Here is a 21,753-nt window from a genome sequence, read left to right as displayed (position 1 = left end):
AAAAGCCTATTAGTACCAGAAGCTTTGTCCTGCCGTCCTCTGTGCTCCACCCACACTTCAGAGAGCTCTACATTGCCATTTTCTCTTCTTCGTTTGTTCCTCCTGACCTCTTCTGCTGCTCGCTACTACTGTTGTCATGCCGACCGAGGCTGTTGTGTTTCCCGCTTGTGGTCTCGTCACTCGTCACTTCCGGAAGTAGCTCGACAACTAGCTCGATAGGGTATACATGCACAAAGTAGCTCGGCAGAAATCGCATAAACTAGGTCGTGTAGCTCGATTCCGAGAAATCAAGTTCGGTTCAATTTCAGCCGAATTAAGGTGTATACATGGCATTTTGAACTTCGATTTCAGTCGAGCAACGGCAGAAATTCGATTCTCTCTATGTGCATGTAAACGTAGTGACAGACTAAACACTCAAACAGACAATATAAACAGTATAAACACTCTAGATATGAACTAGACGTAGACTAAACACTCATATGTATATATACACACACACATAAATTGGTTCAAATAACCAAACAGTCAAGGGCACTTGAGGTATAGCAGGTAAACATGAAACATGAAATAAGCAGTATAAACAAACTCGCAGCTGTTAAGGTGAGGTAGTGCGGAATAGTGCAAATGAGCGAGGTAAAGTGAGATGTGCGGTCCCTGAGTTCAGTGTGTTAATGAATGATGAGATGTATGTATGTATGTGTGTGTGTGTGTGTGTGTTGGGGGGGAACTGTGAGGATGACATATCAGATGCTGAAGGGGGGGCAGGGGGGTGTGCGAACAGAATCTATGGCAGGGGGCAGAGGGGGGAGGAGAGGCAGAACAGGGAGGGAGTTGAGCCTCCTGACTGCCTGGTGAAAGAAACTGTCCTTGAGCCTGCTGGTTTTGGCCCGGAGACTCCGCAGTCTCCCCCCCGACGGCAGCAGACTGAAGAGGCTGTGAGATGGGTGGGTGGGGTCACCTGCAATCCTGATGGCTTTGCGGGTGAGGCGGGAGTTATAAATATCCATTAGAGAAGGGAGAGAGACACCAATGATCCTCTCAGCTGCTCTCACGATGTGCTGCAGAGACTTGCAGCAGGACATTCTCAGTCAAATAGTCTTACCTCATTGTTTTCCACATAGTGACTAAATCAGTCAGACTTTTAAGCAATAGCTAGAAGTCTGGCTTGCAAAATCAGCCATTAGCTTTTTGAAGACTGACCAAGTTCTACAGTCCGATGTGCTCCTGCAGCATTGCTGCCCCTTTGCAGAGAACACTGAACGTCCCTGAGGTAGGTACACTGAATCATTCCAAGCCCTTTCCTGGATGATATCTATTAAACACAGATGAGAATTGCAATCTGTATATAGATGCACTGTTTCATGCACCAGCATCTAACAGTTATTTTCTTTAATAAGAGGAATCATATTATCCCAGTTTTATCTTCCCTTCTTTAGTTCCAGTTAAATGTAGGATCCAGTATAATTTTATTGTTTGTCTTAAAGCCCTAAATGGACTGGCCCCCTCTTCCATTGCAGACAAGCTTGGTATACATCCTTCATCGAGACCTTTAAAGGGATCCTCCAGCAGATTTATTCTCAAACTTATTTCAAGTAAAAGTAGTCGCAGATTCCAAAAATCAAACTTTCATTTTCAGAGACCAAATATTTCTTAATTTCCCTGAGGGAACCCTCCCAAAGGGATCAATAAAGTTCTATCTAATCTAAACTAATCTAATCTAAATAGTGTTCGAGAAAAATGAGTTTTCTTTAAAATGCCAGATGGGCTTGACGTATGTGATGACATCAGGTAATGGTTGCTTAGAGCAACTCAGCTATTTATATTCTCTGTTTACATCGTAGCTTTGCTAGTTTTATAAGTACTTTACCAAATTTATCAGTTTATAAATAAGTATGCCTCATTTGTCATTGGTAGCTGCGATGATGGTGCAGCACTAGAATATTCTAGAGTGGTTGAATAGGCCAACTCCAGAGTGACAGTCCTTCCAGCTGCAAATGAAGCCTGATGCGTCTCTGGGAGCAGCCGCTCTAGCTTTCCTCTTCGCTCGTTTTGCAACGAGTTGGTTGTTCTTGTCATGCTCTGCCTTTTGCATGCCGTTTTTTGACCGCAGCCCTCCAGGCTTGACGCGAGTCTGACATGTTTTCCCAGTTATTTATATCGATTCCCGCCAGCTTCAAGTCTCTCTAACACAAATCTTTGAAGCGGAGGTGCGGTCTTTCAACTGGACGTGATCCTTCACGCAGTTCCCCATACAGAATATCCTTTGGAATGCGCCCTGGATCCATACGGCACACGTGACCTAGCCACCTGAGGCACCTCTGGCTATGCCTCATTGAGTAGTATATAAATGCCACAATGATGCTAAAAAGAAAGCACAAGCTGGAACTAGACTGCATTTCCACAGAGAAAATGCCAAGTGTGCTTGCTCAGCCGGAACAGAGGGTCACCGACAGAAACTGGATCAGACATGAGACTTCATGCTGCAAAATCTTTTTTCACATGCTCTACAGAAAGTGTGTGTAGTACCGTATGTGTGGCAAAGTTTCACCAACAGAAACTGGATCAGGCATGAGACTTCATGCTGCAAAATCTTTTTTTTTCCCCACACATGATCGACAGAAAGTGTGTGTGTAGTGTAGTGTGTGTGGCTGTGTGCTCTAAAATCTCTGTTTCAAACCATGCCACACACTCTCTGTTAATTTACCCAGCACCAGCTGTAGTTCATGTAAAAAAATGATTTTGGAGCGTGAAGTGTCATGTTGCACTGCGAGTTGAGCCATTTTAAACCGAGATTTTAAAGCATACAGCCACACACAACACACTCTTTCCCACACACAATTTTTGTAGCTCATGTGAAAAAAAAAAAGATTTTGCAGCACGAAGTCTCATATCTGATCTAGTTTGTGTCAGTGATATTTTGCCACATACAATACACACACACACTATCTGTAGATCATGTAACAAAGATTTTGCAGCATGAGGTCTCATGTCTGATACAGTTTCTGTCGGTGACACTCTGTTCCAGTTGAGCAAGCATACTTGGCATTTTCTCTGTGGAAATGCAGTCTAGTTCCAGCTTGCGCTTTCTCTTTAGCATCATTGTGGCCAGTGGTCGAGTTGTAAAATCAAACCAGGGGGGATGGTGAAATTTTTAGTTGCGTGTCGACCCATCGGTCGGTCCGTCGGTGGGAAACTGGTTTGCTTTTAGGAGGGTTTGCACACAACGTAGGTCTGTGGACCTTGTTCATTTACCAGACATGCAGTATTTTGTGCTGATAAAGTGTGTAGTACACACTGTGTACCCTTTTTATTGTTGTAAAAAACATAATACACTGGTATTTTACTGTAAAACACTATTTACTGTCGAACACTATTTGGTCTCCGAAAATGAAAGTTTGATTTTTGAAATCTGCGACTGCTTTTACTGAAAATAAGTTTGAGAATAAATCCGCTGGAGGATCCCTTTAAGTTCCACCACACTGCTACTGCTGGCTGTTCCTCAGTCTCAGCTGCAACAAAGGTGATGGTGCATTTGCCGTCTCTGCACGGAGGCGCTGGAACAGGCTACTGTTAGACATCAGACATGTTATTCTCTCGTGTCTTCTAAATCAAAGCACTAAATGTATTTTTATTTCATTGCTTTTGAGAATGGTTGAAACCATTTCGTGTGTGTGTGTGTATAATTCGTGTATGTATGTTCTTGTCTAAATCGTTCGAGAGTAGTAGCTTGTGGAAAATACTTGTTTATATATACCACTTTGGTCAGTGGATGTTATTTTAGATGGAGTCTATAAATAAAATTGAATGATTTACATCCATACTTACTCCACTTTCCCCTTCTTTCCCTCCCTCACTTTTGCTAGCTGTGACGAGTACGTCACTCAGCTGGACGAGATGCAGAGGCAGCTGGCAGCAGCTGAGGATGAGAAGAAGACCCTGAACTCACTCCTGCGCATGGCCATCCAGCAGAAGCTGGCCCTCACGCAGCGTCTAGAAGATCTCGAGTTCGACCATGAGCAGACGCGCCGGAGCGGAGCCAACAGCAAGACCAAGTCCGCCTCCTCCCGGGCCAAGGCCACTCACAACCCTGCACAGTCACATGTAAGTCCACCCCTCACTGCCACCTGCGGGGGTCGCGGCGAGTCCAACGGCCTCCTGGGAACACCGGTTGTGTTCTGCAGTGAAAAGTACAAGATCTACTGTGACTAAGTCTTACGTGGCATGTTTTAAACAGTGTACAAAGCCCCACTCATGTGCTTTCTCGCTCATTATTTGCTGTATGGTGTGTATCTTTATGCCTTATGGTAACGTGGCTACCAGTGTGATAGTAGCTAGGTGGAAGACGGCTAATATGACGGCTGCCATTCATGTGTTCTACAGAGGGCAGTTTGCTTCCTTCTGTACTTACGGTGCTGTATTTTAAGTGGCAGCTCCATATCTGAGCGTATGTTAGCGCGCATGTGGTTTTCCTGACCACTCGTAATGCAATGGCGTCGTGTCGTGGTTGTGACGTGTACCTAGCTGCCATCTGCACCTTGGTAGATATCCTTCCCCCTTTTTCCCTTTCTCGAACACATCCTTCCATCCTCTTATTCTTTCCCTCTCTCTCTCCTGCATCAGAAAAGCATTCTTCTAACCCAGCAGCCCGTTGTGTAATCAGGTGACTAATGTTTACATTGTATACATAGATAAACATGTTAATATGCAAATCCCCCACTTCTAACAGTAGGTGTTCTGAAGTGGGGAAAAAAGTGAAAGCAGAACAACGGGTTACTGAAAATTTAGGAGCGTTTTCGGCTCCATCTTGATCAATTGGAGGTGGGCAGAAGTGGGATGATGATGATGATGATATTATTATTATTTCAATTGGCAAGCTTTTGGCCAAGACCCAAATAGCTAATTGTTTGCCTGCAATTTGCTAGACACTTGGCTGCAAAAAAATGTGTATACTACATAGTGTCCTTGGTTCTGTCTCCACCTCGAGCACACGTATGAACAGGGCTCTACATGAGGGGATAATTATTACAGAGGAGCATTTCCTCTCTCTCCATAGATCCAGCCCCAAACCATGGAGAGAGTCCTTCATAGCCATAACACTGGAGCATAAAGGAGGAGAGGAAAATCAGCTCACGTCCTCAAATTCAAGTGCACTTCTGCTAGGGGACTCAGGTTCCATATTTTGCCACACAAAAAGGCAGATTCTGATCTGATTGGTGAAAAAAAAAAAAAAAACCAACACCTTTTGATTTGGTGATGATTCAACTCGATTCAACAAAAAGAGCACAACACACAAGGCACACTGGTTAGGATGCCAAATGATGAACAAAGAGTGACAACAAGCATCACCTTGGAAAAGTGCCTGTCTTTTGCTTTCTATTGGCAACTGTCCATTTCTCAGCGTAAAGCCCTGTCCCTTGTGTCTGAAAGCTAGTGATAATCTGTCATTATGCTGTCTCACCCCAGTGCTTGTGTGCAAGGGTATATTTGCATGTGTGTGCGAGTGGATCCTCTCGTAACGAACATCTTTCCCTTGCTTCTCCTACAGTAACACCATTCTCCTTGTAGATTGTCAGCAGCTTGCTCCCTCTGTCTCGCCGCTTTCCCTTTAAATACAACAAGAAAACCCCTTCCATAGCATTGTCATATCGTGATGCACACTGCGCTCGCATGAACTTCAGTAACGTGCTGGAGCTGCGTGTTCAGGAAACGCACGAGCCGTGTTTAGTGTTTTAGTTTGTGACGCACAAGCTGAATATTTCCACGGCATCATGTCACTTCAAGTAGTTTTGTAAAATAAAGCTTTAAAATAGCAAGCTAATGCTAGGGAAATAAAAAAAAAATAGTGTGGGGCTTGTAGTTATCTTAAACTTATGCCGGCGATGAAAACTTTTATTTATATATATATATATATATATATATATATATATATATATATATATATATATATATATATATATATATATAGCTTTATTAGCCTAAAAGCAGGGTTGAGGAAGGATGAGGAAAAGTAAAAATGATTTAGGTATTATATATTCATAAAAAAAATACTATTCAGGTAAAAACCTTCCCAGGCCAGCTTCCTTCTCACCAGAGGAAGTGTGTGTTGCGCGTGCGTGCGTGCGAGCATGTGTGTGTGTGTGTGTGCGCGCGCGAATGTGGAAGTGGTAAAGACCTCAGTCCTCAACTCTGCTTCTGCCTGTGCTGCATTTAAAGCCCTTGTTAGGCCTTTAGATAATGTACTGTATTAAAGAGACGCAAAGCTATCGCTCTCATCTTTCTCGCACACTCACATGAACACACAGCTTGGCTCTGACCACTCTTTTTTTTTTTGTTCCTTCATGCATCCTCTAAGCGACACGTGAAGGCTTCAGATGGGACTGTTAGACTTTTTAAAAGCTTTTACGATACAAGCAGAGAATGGATGGTTAGAAGTAAAAGGACAAAAATGGGAGAAACTGGTGGATTATTCTTTAAAACGTTCTAATTATTTTCTACACTCGCACCAATTATTCAGATTCTGTTTCTTGTCACATTTAACTTGATGTAGTATTCTGATTATTAATGATGTGCGATCAGTGTTTTGAGGCTGAGGAACTTCTTCCTTCAACTTTGGTACCATATTAAAACACACCCCTGGCTTCCTACTAACATGCATGTCACCTGGGAATCCACCTCAGTGCTGATTTATCATCATTCGAGGACACATTTGTAGGTGGAGTTTTAACAGGGGATGGGCGGGGTTTTATTACTTGTGAGCCAGTGGCTTTCCTGCGCTTGCTATTTTTCCGAACTAAGTCTGAGACTTTCTTATGTTAAAGTCTACAGCCGTCAGCGACAATTCATTTTCTGGTGACTAACCCGCTAATACTCTTGTAGTCAGACTTTTTCATTTGATCTCTGCACCGCTTGTGGGCATTTATTGAACATTCTGGCAGCATGCCTCTGATTTATTCAACTGCTCTAAAATTCATTATTTCTTTTGTTTTCATTTTGCAGTAAAGTTCAGCCCCTAGTTGAGCGGGACAGTCGCCATTCCATCATGCTGATAAATTCACTCTGCTTTTAGCCCAAAGGAAATCCACTGGAAGACCAAAATATCTGATTTTATCTTTTTTTTTTTAACAAATAATTATTTACGGTCTAATTCTTACAGGAAGCATTTGATAAATGATTATGAACTAAATTTAACATGGTTAAAATGGCATCATTACCATTTTATTTTAATATAATATATATATATAATTTTTTTTTTTTTTAGTTCAGTAGGAAGCCTGTGCTCACAGATAATTCAACTCCACCTATAAGAATTTATATTCTGGGTCACTCTAAATTGGAAAACAAAGAAAAGTGTTAAAGAAAAACGATTCTATAATGAGTAGTTATATTTTATTTTGTAAACTGTGCACTTTTATTATAGGTATATTGCTTTCATTATTAATCTAGGGTTAGGTTTGTAGTGCTTTGGTTTGTGAGTATGCTGTATACTGCACATATATTGACAGTAATAGTTTTATTTTTTTTTCATATATGCACTCTGTATGCAAAGAACACAGATCAACTCACATATCCAAAACTACTCACACTGCAAACCAGTCCTGTTGTATTCTGTGAAATGAATCCATGAGCATGTTATCACTTATATTTTTTATAATCACTCGATCATTTAAAATGTTATATCGTGGGGTTTTTTTTTTTTTTTGGACGTTTGTTCTACTGCCATATTTTAAAACAAAATCCCGGGTGGTCAGATGCTGGGCTTTTTTGTCTATTTATTATTCTTAGGAATAGTTCAAAGTGAACATGGAGAAACTTGATGATATTTTTGGCTTAACACAGTAAAGCGTGCTTCAGAAAGAACAAAATCCACAACCGACGGTGTGGATTTTTTCTTTTTTGGTCTTCTAGCACCGCTTTACTTAAGCTTTCTATGGATCACTGATTTCACGAATTCTCTGCAAGCGTAAAAATTAATTCCAAATTGGAATGATCTCATTCTCTCTTTATTTATCGTGCCAAGTCTCGGTACACTGTTTTACGTTTGATACGAGAAAAAAAAAAGAATGGAGATTAGAAAGAAGAGAATTGCTCCCACTTTCATGCCCTCCATTTGATTTTGATTTTTTTTTTGTTTGTTTAGTTTGTTTTGCTGTTTATTCTGACCAGGAGTGCCTTTCATTGTTTCAAGAGAGAATTATAGTTTAGGTTTCAGTTTTTGTAGTTGTTTCCCTCTCCTGAAGGTAAGAGGATTGACCAGGATTTCTTCCTTCAGAGGATGCTTAGAAGCAGCAATAAGTGCAAAAGACACACAATCAGTTTTGCGAGTGTGTGTTTTGTTAGACATTAGATAAATGAAATTGCAGGGAATTCTTGAGATCAGTGACCCTCTTAGCAAATTCAGGGGTTTTAGCAAAAGGTCTTTTTTTAAATCAAGTGATGGGAATCAGAATTAATCCTATTTGCCTCATAACGAACAAAAAATGACAGACACCACATATTTGTGTGATGTTTGCAGGTGGAGACTGGTGTATCTATAGCTTTGTTTGGTGAAGGTAACGTGGTATTGATAGTATTCTTGACAAATGAGTGAACTTGTGTCCTCTTTTTGTCCAATTTATGTTTGCTGTTTTTTTTTTTAAATCTTTTTTTTTGTTTTAACATATTCTTTAAGCATTGTAATTTCAGGAAACAGAAAACATTTTGCATCAACAAGCTTGAATAGTGCCATAAAAGTCACAATTGGTTTGTTGAGGCATAAAAAAAAAAACCCAATTAATGTTTGGGAAGTTAGGGAAAAAAAGGTCAATTAAGTGCAATTCAAACTGCTGATTTCAAAGCAAATGAGCTTTTCTGTTTGCTGGAAGCGATAGTGTTGTGTTATTCAGCAAGCTGATAACTTTATAGTCATATTGTGTTCAGTATTGATCCGCAAGGAGAGTTTGATACCTTGATATAAAATCATGACTTCATCCATATGTTGGTATTTATTTGAAATGTTTTACAGTACTGTTATCAGTAATGTGCATTATGATTGGTTAGTGGCGGAAAATGTCATATGCATGTAATTCTTCAGCTATGGAACTTTTACACAGAACGGAAAACAAACCACTTGAAACAGGTTCGAAAAGAAAAGGGGGGGTTAAATTGATAAAAGAAATGTGTTTAGCTATTAAGTGATGTATTACTGCTGAACTAACCCAGAAAAAGTGTTGTTTTGTTTTCCTGAGAGGGATACTCGTCTGTGTAAAGGTAGTCATGCTGGTTAAAAATCAATAAAAAGGACTAAAAATGTTGGTCAGTTTCCTGGGTTTATTTGCCTGTTTCCTGTTTATGGCTTTGAGCAATTCAGACTGCTATGATTTGATTCAAATTGGTGTCCATTATTCAAGCACCGCCCACCTTTTGTTTCCAGACTGAACAGGGGGTTCCCAGCGGCAGATGATGACCTCATCATCCATCTCTCTCTCTCTCTCTCTCTCTTGCATGCACACACACGCACATTCAAAAAAATGAAACACCCAAGTTTTCAATAATGGATTATACCAGAGCAATGGGAGCTCAGTCTCTTCCAGAAGTAGATGCACATTTCCCAGTTTCACTGGGTTTTAAGGAAAGAGGACATGAATATTTTCTGTAAAATGTGTTGGCAAATCCCATGTTATTTATTTATTTTTTAAATAGTGGCACGGTGGTGTAGTGGTTAGCATTGTCGCCTCACAGCAAGAAGGTGCTGGGTTCAAGCCCAGTGGCTAAGAGGACCTTTCTGTGTGGAGTTTGCATGTTCTTCCTGTGTCTGTGTGGGTTTCCTCCAGGTGTTCTGGTTTTCCCGACAGTCCAAAGACATGCGGGTTAGGCTAATTGGTGACTCTAAATTGACCGTGAGTGCGAATGGTTGTTTGTCTCTATGTGTTGGCCCTGCGATGACCTGGTGACTTGTCCAGGGTGTACCCCCCCTTGCCCATAGTCAGCTGGGATAGGCTCCAGCTTGCCTGCGACCCTGTAGGACAGCATAAGCAGCTACAGATAATGGATGGATGGACAGATAGTGGGGAGCTCTGCTAATCAAACAAAATGGCTGACAGAGCATTACTATGACTCATGCTAATAGTGTGCTGTGATTGGTCAACATGTGTTACCGTACTTTCACTGGAAGTCAGCAACATTCATTAATACTCATTACAGCACACTTTGTTTCTGTGGTGTAACATATGTCAAGGGTGCTTTTATGAGCAGGGCGCAGATGACTTTGCGTATGGCATTGGTATTTGAGGGCAGGACACAAGTTCTGGAGGGCAAGGAGTGGCACCCTGGTAAAATAGACTGGCTGGAACACTGCTGTATATAAACAAAGTATATTATACGATGCCATTCCTTGTCACTGGGGTGGCATCTTTAAGCCATTTTTTGTATGTACAATACTGTGTGCAAAAGTCTTAGGCAGATGCAATGAAATGCTGTAGCGCAATGAGGCCTTCAAAAATAATGGAATTAAATGTTTCTACATTTAAAATATACCATAAAGATCAGGAGGCAGTAATGCATGAAAAAAGTCAATGTTTGGTGTTACGACCCTTTGCTTAAAAAAATAAGAGTCTCGGGTACAGTTAGTGCAGTTTTATAAGGAACTGAGCTGTAAGTTTTACTGAGCATCTTACAGAATCAGCCACAGTTCTTCTGGAGACTTTGACTGTTACACTCCCTTCTTATTTTTTGCAGCAAAATCCAGCAGCCTTCGTTATGTATTTGTCTGAAAAGTGGTCTGCTTTGTAATATGTTGCTTTCTTGACTGACATCCAAACATTTTTATGTAACATTTAATTTTGTGCTGGAAAATTAATGTTTGGAAATCTAAGGTGTTTTTGTACTGGTTCCATAATGTAGAAGTCATAAAATAAAAGTCTATAACAAAGTTTGTACTAAAAACAATAAGGTGCCGAAGACTTTTGCACAGTGCTGTATCTTTTCCCTAGAAAGGTTAATTTAGTGTATCTTTAAAGCTTTACTCCAAAAAGTCCACATGCACGTTTCCAGATGTAAGACATACAAAGGTAAGATGAGCACACCAGCAACAAGGAAATGTACAGTTTAGTACCTTTTTCAGTGAGTATACAGGTTTGGCACCATTTCTAACACTGGTTTTATAGAGCCTTATTCATTTAAATTATCAATAGGTTTTAATTTTCACTCTTCATTAAAAGAATTTGATCACCCCTGTTTTGTGCTTGTCATCACTCTTTCTGCAGATTTGAAAAAACTTTATAGAGCAAATCCAACATCCATCCATTATCTGTAGCTGCTTATCCTGTTCTACAGGGTCGCAGGAGCCTATCCCAGCTGACTATGGGCAAGAGGCGGGGGCCACCCTGGACAAATCACCAGGTCATCACAGGGCTGACAAACAACCATTCACACTCAGTCAATTTAGAGCCACCAATTAGCCTAACCTGCATGTCTTTGGGGGAAAACCAGAGCAAACCCACACAGATCATGCAAACTCCCCACAGAAAGGCCCTTGCCAGCCACTGGGCTCGAACCTAGGACCTTCTTGCTGTGAGGCAACCGTGCAAAACACTACACCACCATGCCACCCCTTGAAGCCAAGAGTTATTTATTTATTTTTTTATTTTTGGACAATGATCCACACAGGAATGGTAGAGCAATTCTCTGACCTAAACGTCTTTGAAAATGTGTGGGGTGAGCGAAAGAGAAGCATGCACAAGAGGGGAGCTAGGACGTCTGATATCTGATGGAGATAAACTCTCCCCTATTCATAGATATGTTACTCTGTTGATATACTGTCATTTATGAGAATATGTAAAAATAATAATAACTGAGAAGTTCATATTTGTGCAGTAAAATGTGATAAATATCACCTTAAAATTATAACTGCAAACGGTGATGAGGGGCCAAGTAGCCCAGAAGGTCATAGTTGCCATGGAAACTTCATAATGTCATGGGCATGGCTATATGTACAGCAAGTTTCATGTCAAATGACCAAAAGATTTGCTGAAATATGAGCTCACTTCCTAGTTGGTGGCTTTGCTGCCAAATTTATTAGGCTGTAACTGATTGATTATTTTAAAAATTAAAAAAAATCCATCTCATAAGTAGTATGAGACTTTGTCTGAAGATCTCATTATCTCTAGCCGCTTTATCCTGTTCTACAGGCAAGCTGGAGCCTATCCCAGCTGATTACAGGCAAGGGGGGGCACACCCTGGACAAGTCACCAGGTCATCACAGGGCTGACACATAGACACAGACAACCATTCACACTCAATTTAGAGTCACCAGTTAACCTAACCTTCATGTCTTTGGGGGAAACCAGAGCACCCGGAGAGAACATGCAAACTCTGCACAGAAAGGCCCTCGCCAGCCACGGGGCTCAGCTCAGACCTTCTTGCTGCAAGGCGACGGCACTAACCACTACATCACCGTGCCACCTGTCTGAAGACCATCTGTGACAAATTTGGTGAAGCAAATTTTTAACCATTGATAAACTCCAACATGCGTACTGCATCAATTATACCCCATTTCCACTCTCAGTGAAAACCGTATATTTTCCATTATGTTGCAGTGGTATCCTGAGGGAATGAGAGTAAAATGACAAAGTTGAAACATTAATCTATCCCCGGTCGGTCTAGTAACATTTCTGGAAATCTTTTGTCATGGCTCCAGTGGGAATCAGAACCATCAGATTTATGTGTTGTGACCAGTCATGACATTGTTGGTGGTGACTGAAATGTAGTGAGATTGTGATGGCACTACTCATACTGTCTCAATGGAAAACAACCGGTGGCCAGCTCAAAACAACAAGCAGAAAACATCAGCAGATACAGTTGGAAAAACGTAGCCGCAGGGGATATGTTGCAAGATCAAAAGCAGATAGCCAAAACCACGGTTAGGAGCAAACCATATATAAAGCTTATTTCATTTGTAAACAACAAACAATGTAACATCAAGAACAGTAACTAGTGATGATTAATATACTGGAATAAAAGTTATATGAATGTGGTGTCTCTCTCATAAATAGGATTCTGACATTTGCAGAGGATATTTTTATCACAGTTGAGGAGATATCACAGAAACAATTACGCTACGTTCACACTGCAAGGCTTAATGCTCAATTCCGATTTTTTTTTTAAATCCGATTTTTTTGTGAGGTCATTCACATTAACAAATATATGCGACTTGTATGTGATCCTCAGTATGAATGAAAAGCGACCTAAAAGTGTTCCGCATGCGCATTGCAGGATACGACGACATCACACAGTGAGCATGGCCAGTGTTTACGGAAGTAAAACCGCCCGGTTGCGGTATGACCCATCCAATCTAGCTTGAATAGCTGTATCCCCCCAAATGGAAATCAGCTCCCTAACCTCTGCGTCCTTCCATTGAGAAGATTCAGAACCTTCACAGCCCGAAGCGTCCCTCGCATTGATGTCATATGCGCCATGTTGTTGTAACTTTTTTTGAGAGACCCGCCGCCTACTTCAGCGCAGAATAGTGACGTTTGTGGCTTGTTGATGACGTGTAAGTCGGATGAATGCGACCTGGCTGTTCAGACTGAAGTCGCATATGAAAAGAGCGGATAGGAATCGGAATTAGGACCACATATCCAAACGGCCTGGGTCGGATTTGAAAAAATCGGATCTGTGTTGTTCATATTGTCAATAAAAGATCGGATACAGGTCACATATGGGCGAAAAGATCGGATTTGAGTCACTTCAGCCTGCAGTGTGAACGTAGCCTTACAGATACTTTTAGTTCAAAGGTGCACCCAGACTTCTGTCTGACCCTGCTGTTCATTGGTGCTGGTTGCTCTGAGCTGGAAAAGCTGGTACTATCAAAGAAGAGTTGCATCCCAACCAACCTGAAGCCCATACAGTTTGGATATTGGCACCACAGACCACTGGATAGTACCATCTCCTTCACTCTTAACTTCACCCTGCTCTGGAACACAGACTGGGGAAGAACGCTTTTTCTGTTCAGAGACCACAGCTCAGCATTTAACACTTCATGAACAAAATGAAGTAGGGTCCTCAAAGATTCTATTTTTATGAACTGCATGTGAGTCGTAGCTTGCACAGACAGTCACAATGCATTGTATTAAAATAACTATTTTGAAGTAACTGGAAGATTGATTCTGGCATGAGACCTTCATTGTATTTTCCAAGTATAAATGACAATAAAACCGTGAAATGCATAAACCTGGCCCTGTAGTGAGCAGAAAGTGTGCCAGTGGTGTAATGGTATCCTCGAGTGGAGGATTGTGGATTCAATCCATGGCTCATCCTCACAGCTTGCATGTCTGTCTGCCAATTCCTGCACTGTCCTTTTGAAACTGTTTTGAAGTAACTGATTCTGGCAGAAGACCTTCCTTGAATTCTCTGAGTACGGATGACAATCAAACAAACAAAGTGGTCCTTAAACTCAGCAACGCTGTTGTTCCAAACAAAGTATTTATTAACCTCAGCAACCTGTGTGGTACCATCTGCTCCTGGGTGTCGGATTTCCTCACCCACCCTGAACCTCAACACAGGCGTGCGCCAAGGCTGCTGCCTCAGCCCCCTGCTGTCGAGTGTATTCACTCCTGCCTCTTCTGCGTAGCTCAGAGAGGACAGCCTAATAAAATTCTATGAGGATACCACGGACATAGGCCTCGGCAGTGGCTGCGACGGGAGCACCCACAGGAGGAAGTCTCAGGATCTGCCTTCACTGTCGCAACAAGAACAATCTCACCTTGATTGTCGACAAGACCGAGGAGCTCAGCATTGACCTTAAGAAAAGCAATGGCCATCCGTTCCCGGCTTGCCTGTCGAGCTGGTCAAAAGCCAGAGATTGCCGGGTTCCTCCCAAAAAACGGACTCGGCGAACCAGCAGCATACTCAGGAAGACACAGCGGCTTTCATGTTTGCGCTGACGATGGGCTCGTCCTCACGGCTTACACGTCTGTCTGCCGGTTCCTGCACTGTCCTTTGGAAACTGTTTTGAAGTAACTGGAAGTAACTGATTCTGGCATAAGACCTTCCTTGTACTCTCCGGGTACGGATGACAATCCAAAACCTGACGCACGTAAAATTGGCCCGGCAGGTGGCACAAAACGTGCCAGTGGTGTACGGTAATGGCATCATGCAAGGTTCCCAGTCTTGTCAGCCGGGTTAGATTCCCGGCAGGTGCAGGCGCTCGTGATCCTTTGCTTCCTTCCGGTCCGTGCTGTGACAACCGACCCGATTCCTCTGAATGTGGAGTCAGTCTGATGCTGTTGATGGATGACATAGGTGAAAAGGTCCTGAGATTTCAAGTGAAGACCGACAAAATGAAGTGGCCTCCTCCAAGATTCTATCTTTGTGAACTGCGTTTGAGTCGTACCTTGCACAGACTGTCGCGATGCCCTGCGTGCTTCCCAGTTCGTGCTGGAAAAAGTCTGAAGAATTGCTGCGAATGTAGACAATCGATCCGAGCCGTTCGTATGACAGTTTCTGTCACGAGCGAGCAAGAGAAGCCCGATTCCTCTGAATGTGGAGTCAGTCTGATGCTGTTGATGGATGACATAGGTGAAAAGGTCCTGAGATTTCAAGTGAAGACCGACAAAATGAAGTGGGCTCCTCCAAGATTCTACCTTTGTGAACTGTGTTTGAGTCGTACCTTGCACAGACTGTCGCGATGCATTGCGTGCTTCCCAGTTCATGCTGGAAAAAGTCTGAAGAATTGCTGTGAATGTAGACAATCAATCCGAGCCGTTCATATGACAGTTTCTGTCACGTGCGAGCAAGAGAAGCATCAAAGCATATGTAGAAACTAGCCTAAGTAAGGGATAATGCATCAGCCTCCAGACCAGCTTTCCAGGGTCCGTCAGCAAAATCGAGAGGGCAGCTGTGAATGTGGAGAATCAATCTGAAAGCATTCGCTCACGTGCGCAGCGCATGTGTGGGCATGAAAAGCATGTAAATGGACCAAGAAGCACAGCTGCATGCAGACCCAGTGGCCTAATGGATAAGGCATCAGCCTTCGGAGCTGAGGATTGTGGGTTCAAGTCCCCCCTGGGTCGATTGAAAGGAAGCTCGTCTCGCTGTACTTTAGTTCAAAAGCGCACCCAGACTTCTGCCTGACCCTGCTATTCTTTGTGGCTGGCCATTTCAGACAACGGCTGAAGCCCACGAGGTTTGCGTGTTGGCGCCACACATCAGTGAATGTCGCGGGAGAAGGCTTATGCTCTGCGTTCAACGCTCTCTTTTCTAAACAAAGTGGTCCTTAAACTCAGCAACGCTGTTGTTTCAAACAAAGTATTTATTAACCTCAGCAACCTGTGTGGTACCATCTGCTCCTGGGTGTCGGATTTCCTCACCCACCCTGAACCTCAACACAGGCGTGCGCCAAGGCTGCTGCCTCAGCCCCCTGCTGTCGAGTGTATTCACTCCTGCCTCTTCTGCGTAGCTCAGAGAGGACAGCCTAATAAAATTCTCTGAGGATACCACGGACATAGGCCTCGGCAGTGGCTGCGACGGGAGCACCCACAGGAGGAAGTCTCAGGATCTGCCTTCACTGTCGCAACAAGAACAATCTCACCTTGATTGTCGACAAGACCGAGGAGCTCAGCATTGACCTTAAGAAAAGCAATGGCCATCCGTTCCCGGCTTGCCTGTCGAGCTGGTCAAAAGCCAGAGATTGCCGGGTTCCTCCCAAAAAACGGACTCGGCGAACCAGCAGCATACTCAGGAAGACACAGCGGCTTTCATGTTTGCGCTGACGATGGGCTCGTCCTCACGGCTTGCACGTCTGTCTGCCGGTTCCTGCACTGTCCTTTGGAAACTGTTTTGAAGTAACCGGCAGGTGGCACAAAACGTGCCAGTGGTGTACGGTAATGGCATCATGCAAGGTTCCCAGTCTTGTCAGCCGGGTTAGATTCCCAGCAGGTGCAGGCGCTCGTGATCCTTTGCTTCCTTCCGGTCCGTGCTGTGACAACCGACCCGATTCCTCTGAATGTGGAGTCAGTCTGATGCTGTTGATGGATGACATAGGTGAAAAGGTCCTGAGATTTCAAGTGAAGACCGACGAAATGAAGTGGCCTCCTCCAATATTCTATCTTTGTGAACTGCGTTTGAGTCGTACCTTGCACAGACTGTCGCGATGCCCTGCGTGCTTCCCAGTTCGTGCTGGAAAAAGTCTGAAGAATTGCTGCGAATGTAGACAATCGATCCGAGCCGTTCGTATGACAGTTTCTGTCACGAGCGAGCAAGAGAAGCCCGATTCCTCTGAATGTGGAGTCAGTCTGATGCTGTTGATGGATGACATAGGTGAAAAGGTCCTGAGATTTCAAGTGAAGACCAACAAAATGAAGTGGCCTCCTCCAAGATTCTACCTTTGTGAACTGCGTTTGAGTCGTACCTTGCACAGACTGTCGCAATGCATTGCGTGCTTCCCAGTTCATGCTGGAAAAAGTCTGAAGAATTGCTGTGAATGTAGACAGTCAATCCGAGCCGTTCATATGACAGTTTCTGTCACGTGCGAGCAAGAGAAGCATCAAAGCATATGTAGAAACTAGCCTAAGTAAGGGATAATGCATCAGCCTCCAGACCAGCTTTCCAGGGTCCGTCAGCAAAATCGAAAGGGCAGCTGGGAATGTGGAGAATCAATCTGAAAGCATTCGCTCACGTGCGCAGCGCATGTGTGGGCATGAAAAGCATGTAAACGGACCAAGAAGCACAGCTGCATGCAGGCCCAGTGGCCTAATGGATAAGGCATCAGCCTTCGGAGCTGAGGATTGTGGGTTCAAGTCCCCCCTGGGTCAATTGAAAGGAAGCTTGTCTCGCTGTACTTTAGTTCAAAAGCGCACCCAGACTTCTGCCTGACCCTGCTGTTCTTTGTGGCTGGCCATTTCAGACAACGGCTGAAGCCCACGAGGTTTGCGTGTTGGCGCCACAGATCAGTGAATGTCGCGGGAGAAGGCTTATGCTCTGCGTTCAACGCTCTCTTTTCTAAACAAAGTGGTCCTTAAACTCAGCAACGCTGTTGTTCCAAACAAAGTATTTATTAACCTCAGCAACCTGTGTGGTACCATCTGCTCCTGGGTGTCGGATTTCCTCACCCACCCTGAACCTCAACACAGGCGTGCGCCAAGGCTGCTGCCTCAGCCCCCTGCTGTCGAGTGTATTCACTCCTGCCTCTTCTGCGTAGCTCAGAGAGGACAGCCTAATAAAATTCTCTGAGGATACCACGGACATAGGCCTCGGCAGTGGCTGCGACGGGAGCACCCACAGGAGGAAGTCTCAGGATCTGCCTTCACTGTCGCAACAAGAACAATCTCACCTTGATTGTCGACAAGACCGAGGAGCTCAGCATTGACCTTAAGAAAAGCAATGGCCATCCGTTCCCGGCTTGCCTGTCGAGCTGGTCAAAAGCCAGAGATTGCCGGGTTCCTCCCAAAAAACGGACTCGGCGAACCAGCAGCATACTCAGGAAGACACAGCGGCTTTCATGTTTGCGCTGACGATGGGCTCGTCCTCACGGCTTACACGTCTGTCTGCCGGTTCCTGCACTGTCCTTTGGAAACTGTTTTGAAGTAACTGGAAGTAACTGATTCTGGCATAAGACCTTCCTTGTACTCTCCGGGTACGGATGACAATCCAAAACCTGACGCACGTAAAATTGGCCCGGCAGGTGGCACAAAACGTGCCAGTGGTGTACGGTAATGGCATCATGCAAGGTTCCCAGTCTTGTCAGCCGGGTTAGATTCCCGGCAGGTGCAGGCGCTCGTGATCCTTTGCTTCCTTCCGGTCCGTGCTGTGACAACCGACCCGATTCCTCTGAATGTGGAGTCAGTCTGATGCTGTTGATGGATGACATAGGTGAAAAGGTCCTGAGATTTCAAGTGAAGACCGACAAAATGAAGTGGCCTCCTCCAAGATTCTATCTTTGTGAACTGCGTTTGAGTCGTACCTTGCACAGACTGTCGCGATGCCCTGCGTGCTTCCCAGTTCGTGCTGGAAAAAGTCTGAAGAATTGCTGCAAATGTAGACAATCGATCCGAGCCGTTCGTATGACAGTTTCTGTCACGAGCGAGCAAGAGAAGCCCGATTCCTCTGAATGTGGAGTCAGTCTGATGCTGTTGATGGATGACATAGGTGAAAAGGTCCTGAGATTTCAAGTGAAGACCGACAAAATGAAGTGGCCTCCTCCAAGATTCTATCTTTGTGAACTGCGTTTGAGTCGTACCTTGCACAGACTGTTGCGATGCCCTGCGTGCTTCCCAGTTCGTGCTGGAAAAAGTCTGAAGAATTGCTGTGAATGTAGACAATCGATCCGAGGCGTTCGTATGACAGTTTCTGTCACGAGCGAGCAAGAGAAGCCCGATTCCTCTGACGATGGGCTCGTCCTCACGGCTTGCACGTCTGTCTGCCGGTTCCTGCACTGTCCTTTGGAAACTGTTTTGAAGTAACTGGAAGTAACTGATTCTGGCATAAGACCTTCCTTGTACTCTCCGGGTACGGATGACAATCCAAAACCTGAAGCACGTAAAATTGGCCCGGCAGGTGGCACAAACCGTGCCAGTGGTGTACGGTAATGGCATCATGCAAGGTTCCCAGTCTTGTCAGGCGGGGTAGATTCCCGGCAGGTGCAGGCGCTCGTGATCCTTTGCTTCCTTCCGGTCCGTGCTGTGACAACCGACCCGATTCCTCTGAATGTGGAGTCAGTCTGATGCTGTTGATGGATGACATAGGTGAAAAGGTCCTGAGATTTCAAGTGAAGACCGACAAAATGAAGTGGCCTCCTCCAAGATTCTATCTTTGTGAACTGCGTTTGAGTCGTACCTTGCACAGACTGTCGCGATGCCCTGCGTGCTTCCCAGTTCGTGCTGGAAAAAGTCTGAAGAATTGCTGTGAATGTAGACAATCGATCCGAGCCGTTCGTATGACAGTTTCTGTCACGAGCGAGCAAGAGAAGCCCGATTCCTCTGAATGTGGAGTCAGTCTGATGCTGTTGATGGATGACATAGGTGAAAAGGTCCTGAGATTTCAAGTGAAGACCGACAAAATGAAGTGGCCTCCTCCAAGATTCTACCTTTGTGAACTGCGTTTGAGTCGTACCTTGCACAGACTGTCGCGATGCATTGCGTGCTTCCCAGTTCGTGCTGGAAAAAGTCTGAAGAATTGCTGTGAATGTAGACAATCAATCCGAGCCGTTCATATGACAGTTTCTGTCACGTGCAAGCAAGAGAAGCATCAAAGCATATTTAGAAACTAGCCTAAGTAAGGGATAATGCATCAGCCTCCAGACCAGCTTTCCAGGGTCCGTCAGCAAAATTGAGAGGGCAGCTGGGAATGTGGAGAATCAATCTGACAGCATTCGCTCATGTGCGCAGCGCATGTGTGGGCATGAAAAGCATATAAACGGACCAAGAAGCACAGCTGCATGCAGGCCCAGTGGCCTAATGGATAAGGCATCAGCCTTCGGAGCTGAGGATTGTGGGTTCAAGTCCCCCCTGGGTCAATTGAAAGGAAGCTCGTCTTGCTGTACTTTAGTTCAAAAGCGCACCCAGACTTCTGCCTGACCCTGCTGTTCTTTGGGGCTGGCCATTTCAGACACCCACGAGGTTTGCGTGTTGGCGCCACAGATCAGTGAATGTCGCGGGAGAAGGCTTATGCTCTGCGTTCAATGCTCTCTTTTCTAAACAAAGTGGTCCTTAAACTCAGCAACGCTGTTGTTCCAAACAAAGTATTTATTAACCTCAGCAACCTGTGTGGTACCATCTGCTCCTGGGTGTCGGATTTCCTCACCCACCCTGAACCTCAACACAGGCGTGCGCCAAGGCTGCTGCCTCAGCCCCCTGCTGTCGAGTGTATTCACTCCTGCCTCTTCTGCGTAGCTCAGAGAGGACAGCCTAATAAAATTCTCTGAGGATACCACGGACATAGGCCTCGGCAGTGGCTGCGACGGGAGCACCCACAGGAGGAAGTCTCAGGATCTGCCTTCACTGTCGCAACAAGAACAATCTCACCTTGATTGTCGACAAGACCGAGGAGCTCAGCATTGACCTTAAGAAAAGCAATGGCCATCCGTTCCCGGCTTGCCTGTCGAGCTGGTCAAAAGCCAGAGATTGCCGGGTTCCTCCCAAAAAACGGACTCGGCGAACCAGCAGCATACTCAGGAAGACACAGCGGCTTTCATGTTTGCGCTGACGATGGGCTCGTCCTCACGGCTTGCACGTCTGTCTGCCGGTTCCTGCACTGTCCTTTGGAAACTGTTTTGAAGTAACCGGCAGGTGGCACAAAATGTGCCAGTGGTGTACGGTAATGGCATCATGCAAGGTTCCCAGTCTTGTCAGCCGGGTTAGATTCCCAGCAGGTGCAGGCACTCGTGATCCTTTGCTTCCTTCCGGTCCGTGCTGTGACAACCGACCCGATTCCTCTGAATGTGGAGTCAGTCTGATGCTGTTGATGGATGACATAGGTGAAAAGGTCCTGAGATTTCAAGTGAAGACCGACAAAATGAAGTGGCCTCCTCCAAGATTCTATCTTTGTGAACTGCGTTTGAGTCGTACCTTGCACAGACTGTCGCAATGCATTGCGTGCTTCCCAGTTCATGCTGGAAAAAGTCTGAAGAATTGCTGTGAATGTAGACAGTCAATCCGAGCCGTTCATATGACAGGTTCTGTCACCTGCGAGCAAGAGAAGCATCAAAGCATATGTAGAAACTATCCTAAGTAAGGGATAATGCATCAGCCTCCAGACCAGCTTTCCAGGGTCCGTCAGCAAAAT

The 21,753-nt window shown here is 44.5% G+C and overlaps 1 protein-coding gene and 3 non-coding genes across 5 annotated transcripts in view; all 4 read left to right on the top strand.

Moving 5' to 3' along the window:
• The window catches only part of zgc:171572 (protein bicaudal D homolog 2), a 128,457-nt gene extending 119,167 nt beyond the window's left edge, over positions 1–9,290 (top strand). Inside the window, exons 9-10 of one of the 2 annotated variants that reach the window (XM_060931602.1) lie at positions 3,864–4,101; positions 6,997–9,290. In XM_060931602.1, the coding sequence (XP_060787585.1) occupies positions 3,864–4,101; positions 6,997–6,999 (241 nt within the window). In that variant the 3' untranslated portion in view covers positions 7,000–9,290. Of the gene's footprint in view, positions 1–3,863 lie in introns of both variants that reach the window. The other variant, XM_060931601.1, reaches the window with a different exon arrangement.
• Positions 9,291–15,973: 6,683 nt separating this feature from the next.
• Positions 15,974–16,046, top strand: trnar-ucg (transfer RNA arginine (anticodon UCG)). Its single transcript has one exon. It is a non-coding gene; the product is annotated as a tRNA-Arg (tRNA).
• Positions 16,047–17,713: 1,667 nt separating this feature from the next.
• Positions 17,714–17,786, top strand: trnar-ucg (transfer RNA arginine (anticodon UCG)). The gene has a single exon. It is a non-coding gene; the product is annotated as a tRNA-Arg (tRNA).
• Positions 17,787–20,412: 2,626 nt separating this feature from the next.
• On the top strand, positions 20,413–20,485 carry trnar-ucg (transfer RNA arginine (anticodon UCG)). Its single transcript has one exon. It is a non-coding gene; the product is annotated as a tRNA-Arg (tRNA).
• The last annotated feature ends 1,268 nt before the right edge of the window (positions 20,486–21,753 follow it).

The sequence above is a fragment of the Neoarius graeffei genome, chromosome 10, assembly GCF_027579695.1.
Source record: "Neoarius graeffei isolate fNeoGra1 chromosome 10, fNeoGra1.pri, whole genome shotgun sequence".
Classification (NCBI taxonomy): Eukaryota; Metazoa; Chordata; class Actinopteri; order Siluriformes; family Ariidae; genus Neoarius; species Neoarius graeffei.
Note: the sequence above shows the minus strand (reverse complement) of the source record. Positions and strands in the feature narration are given on the sequence as shown.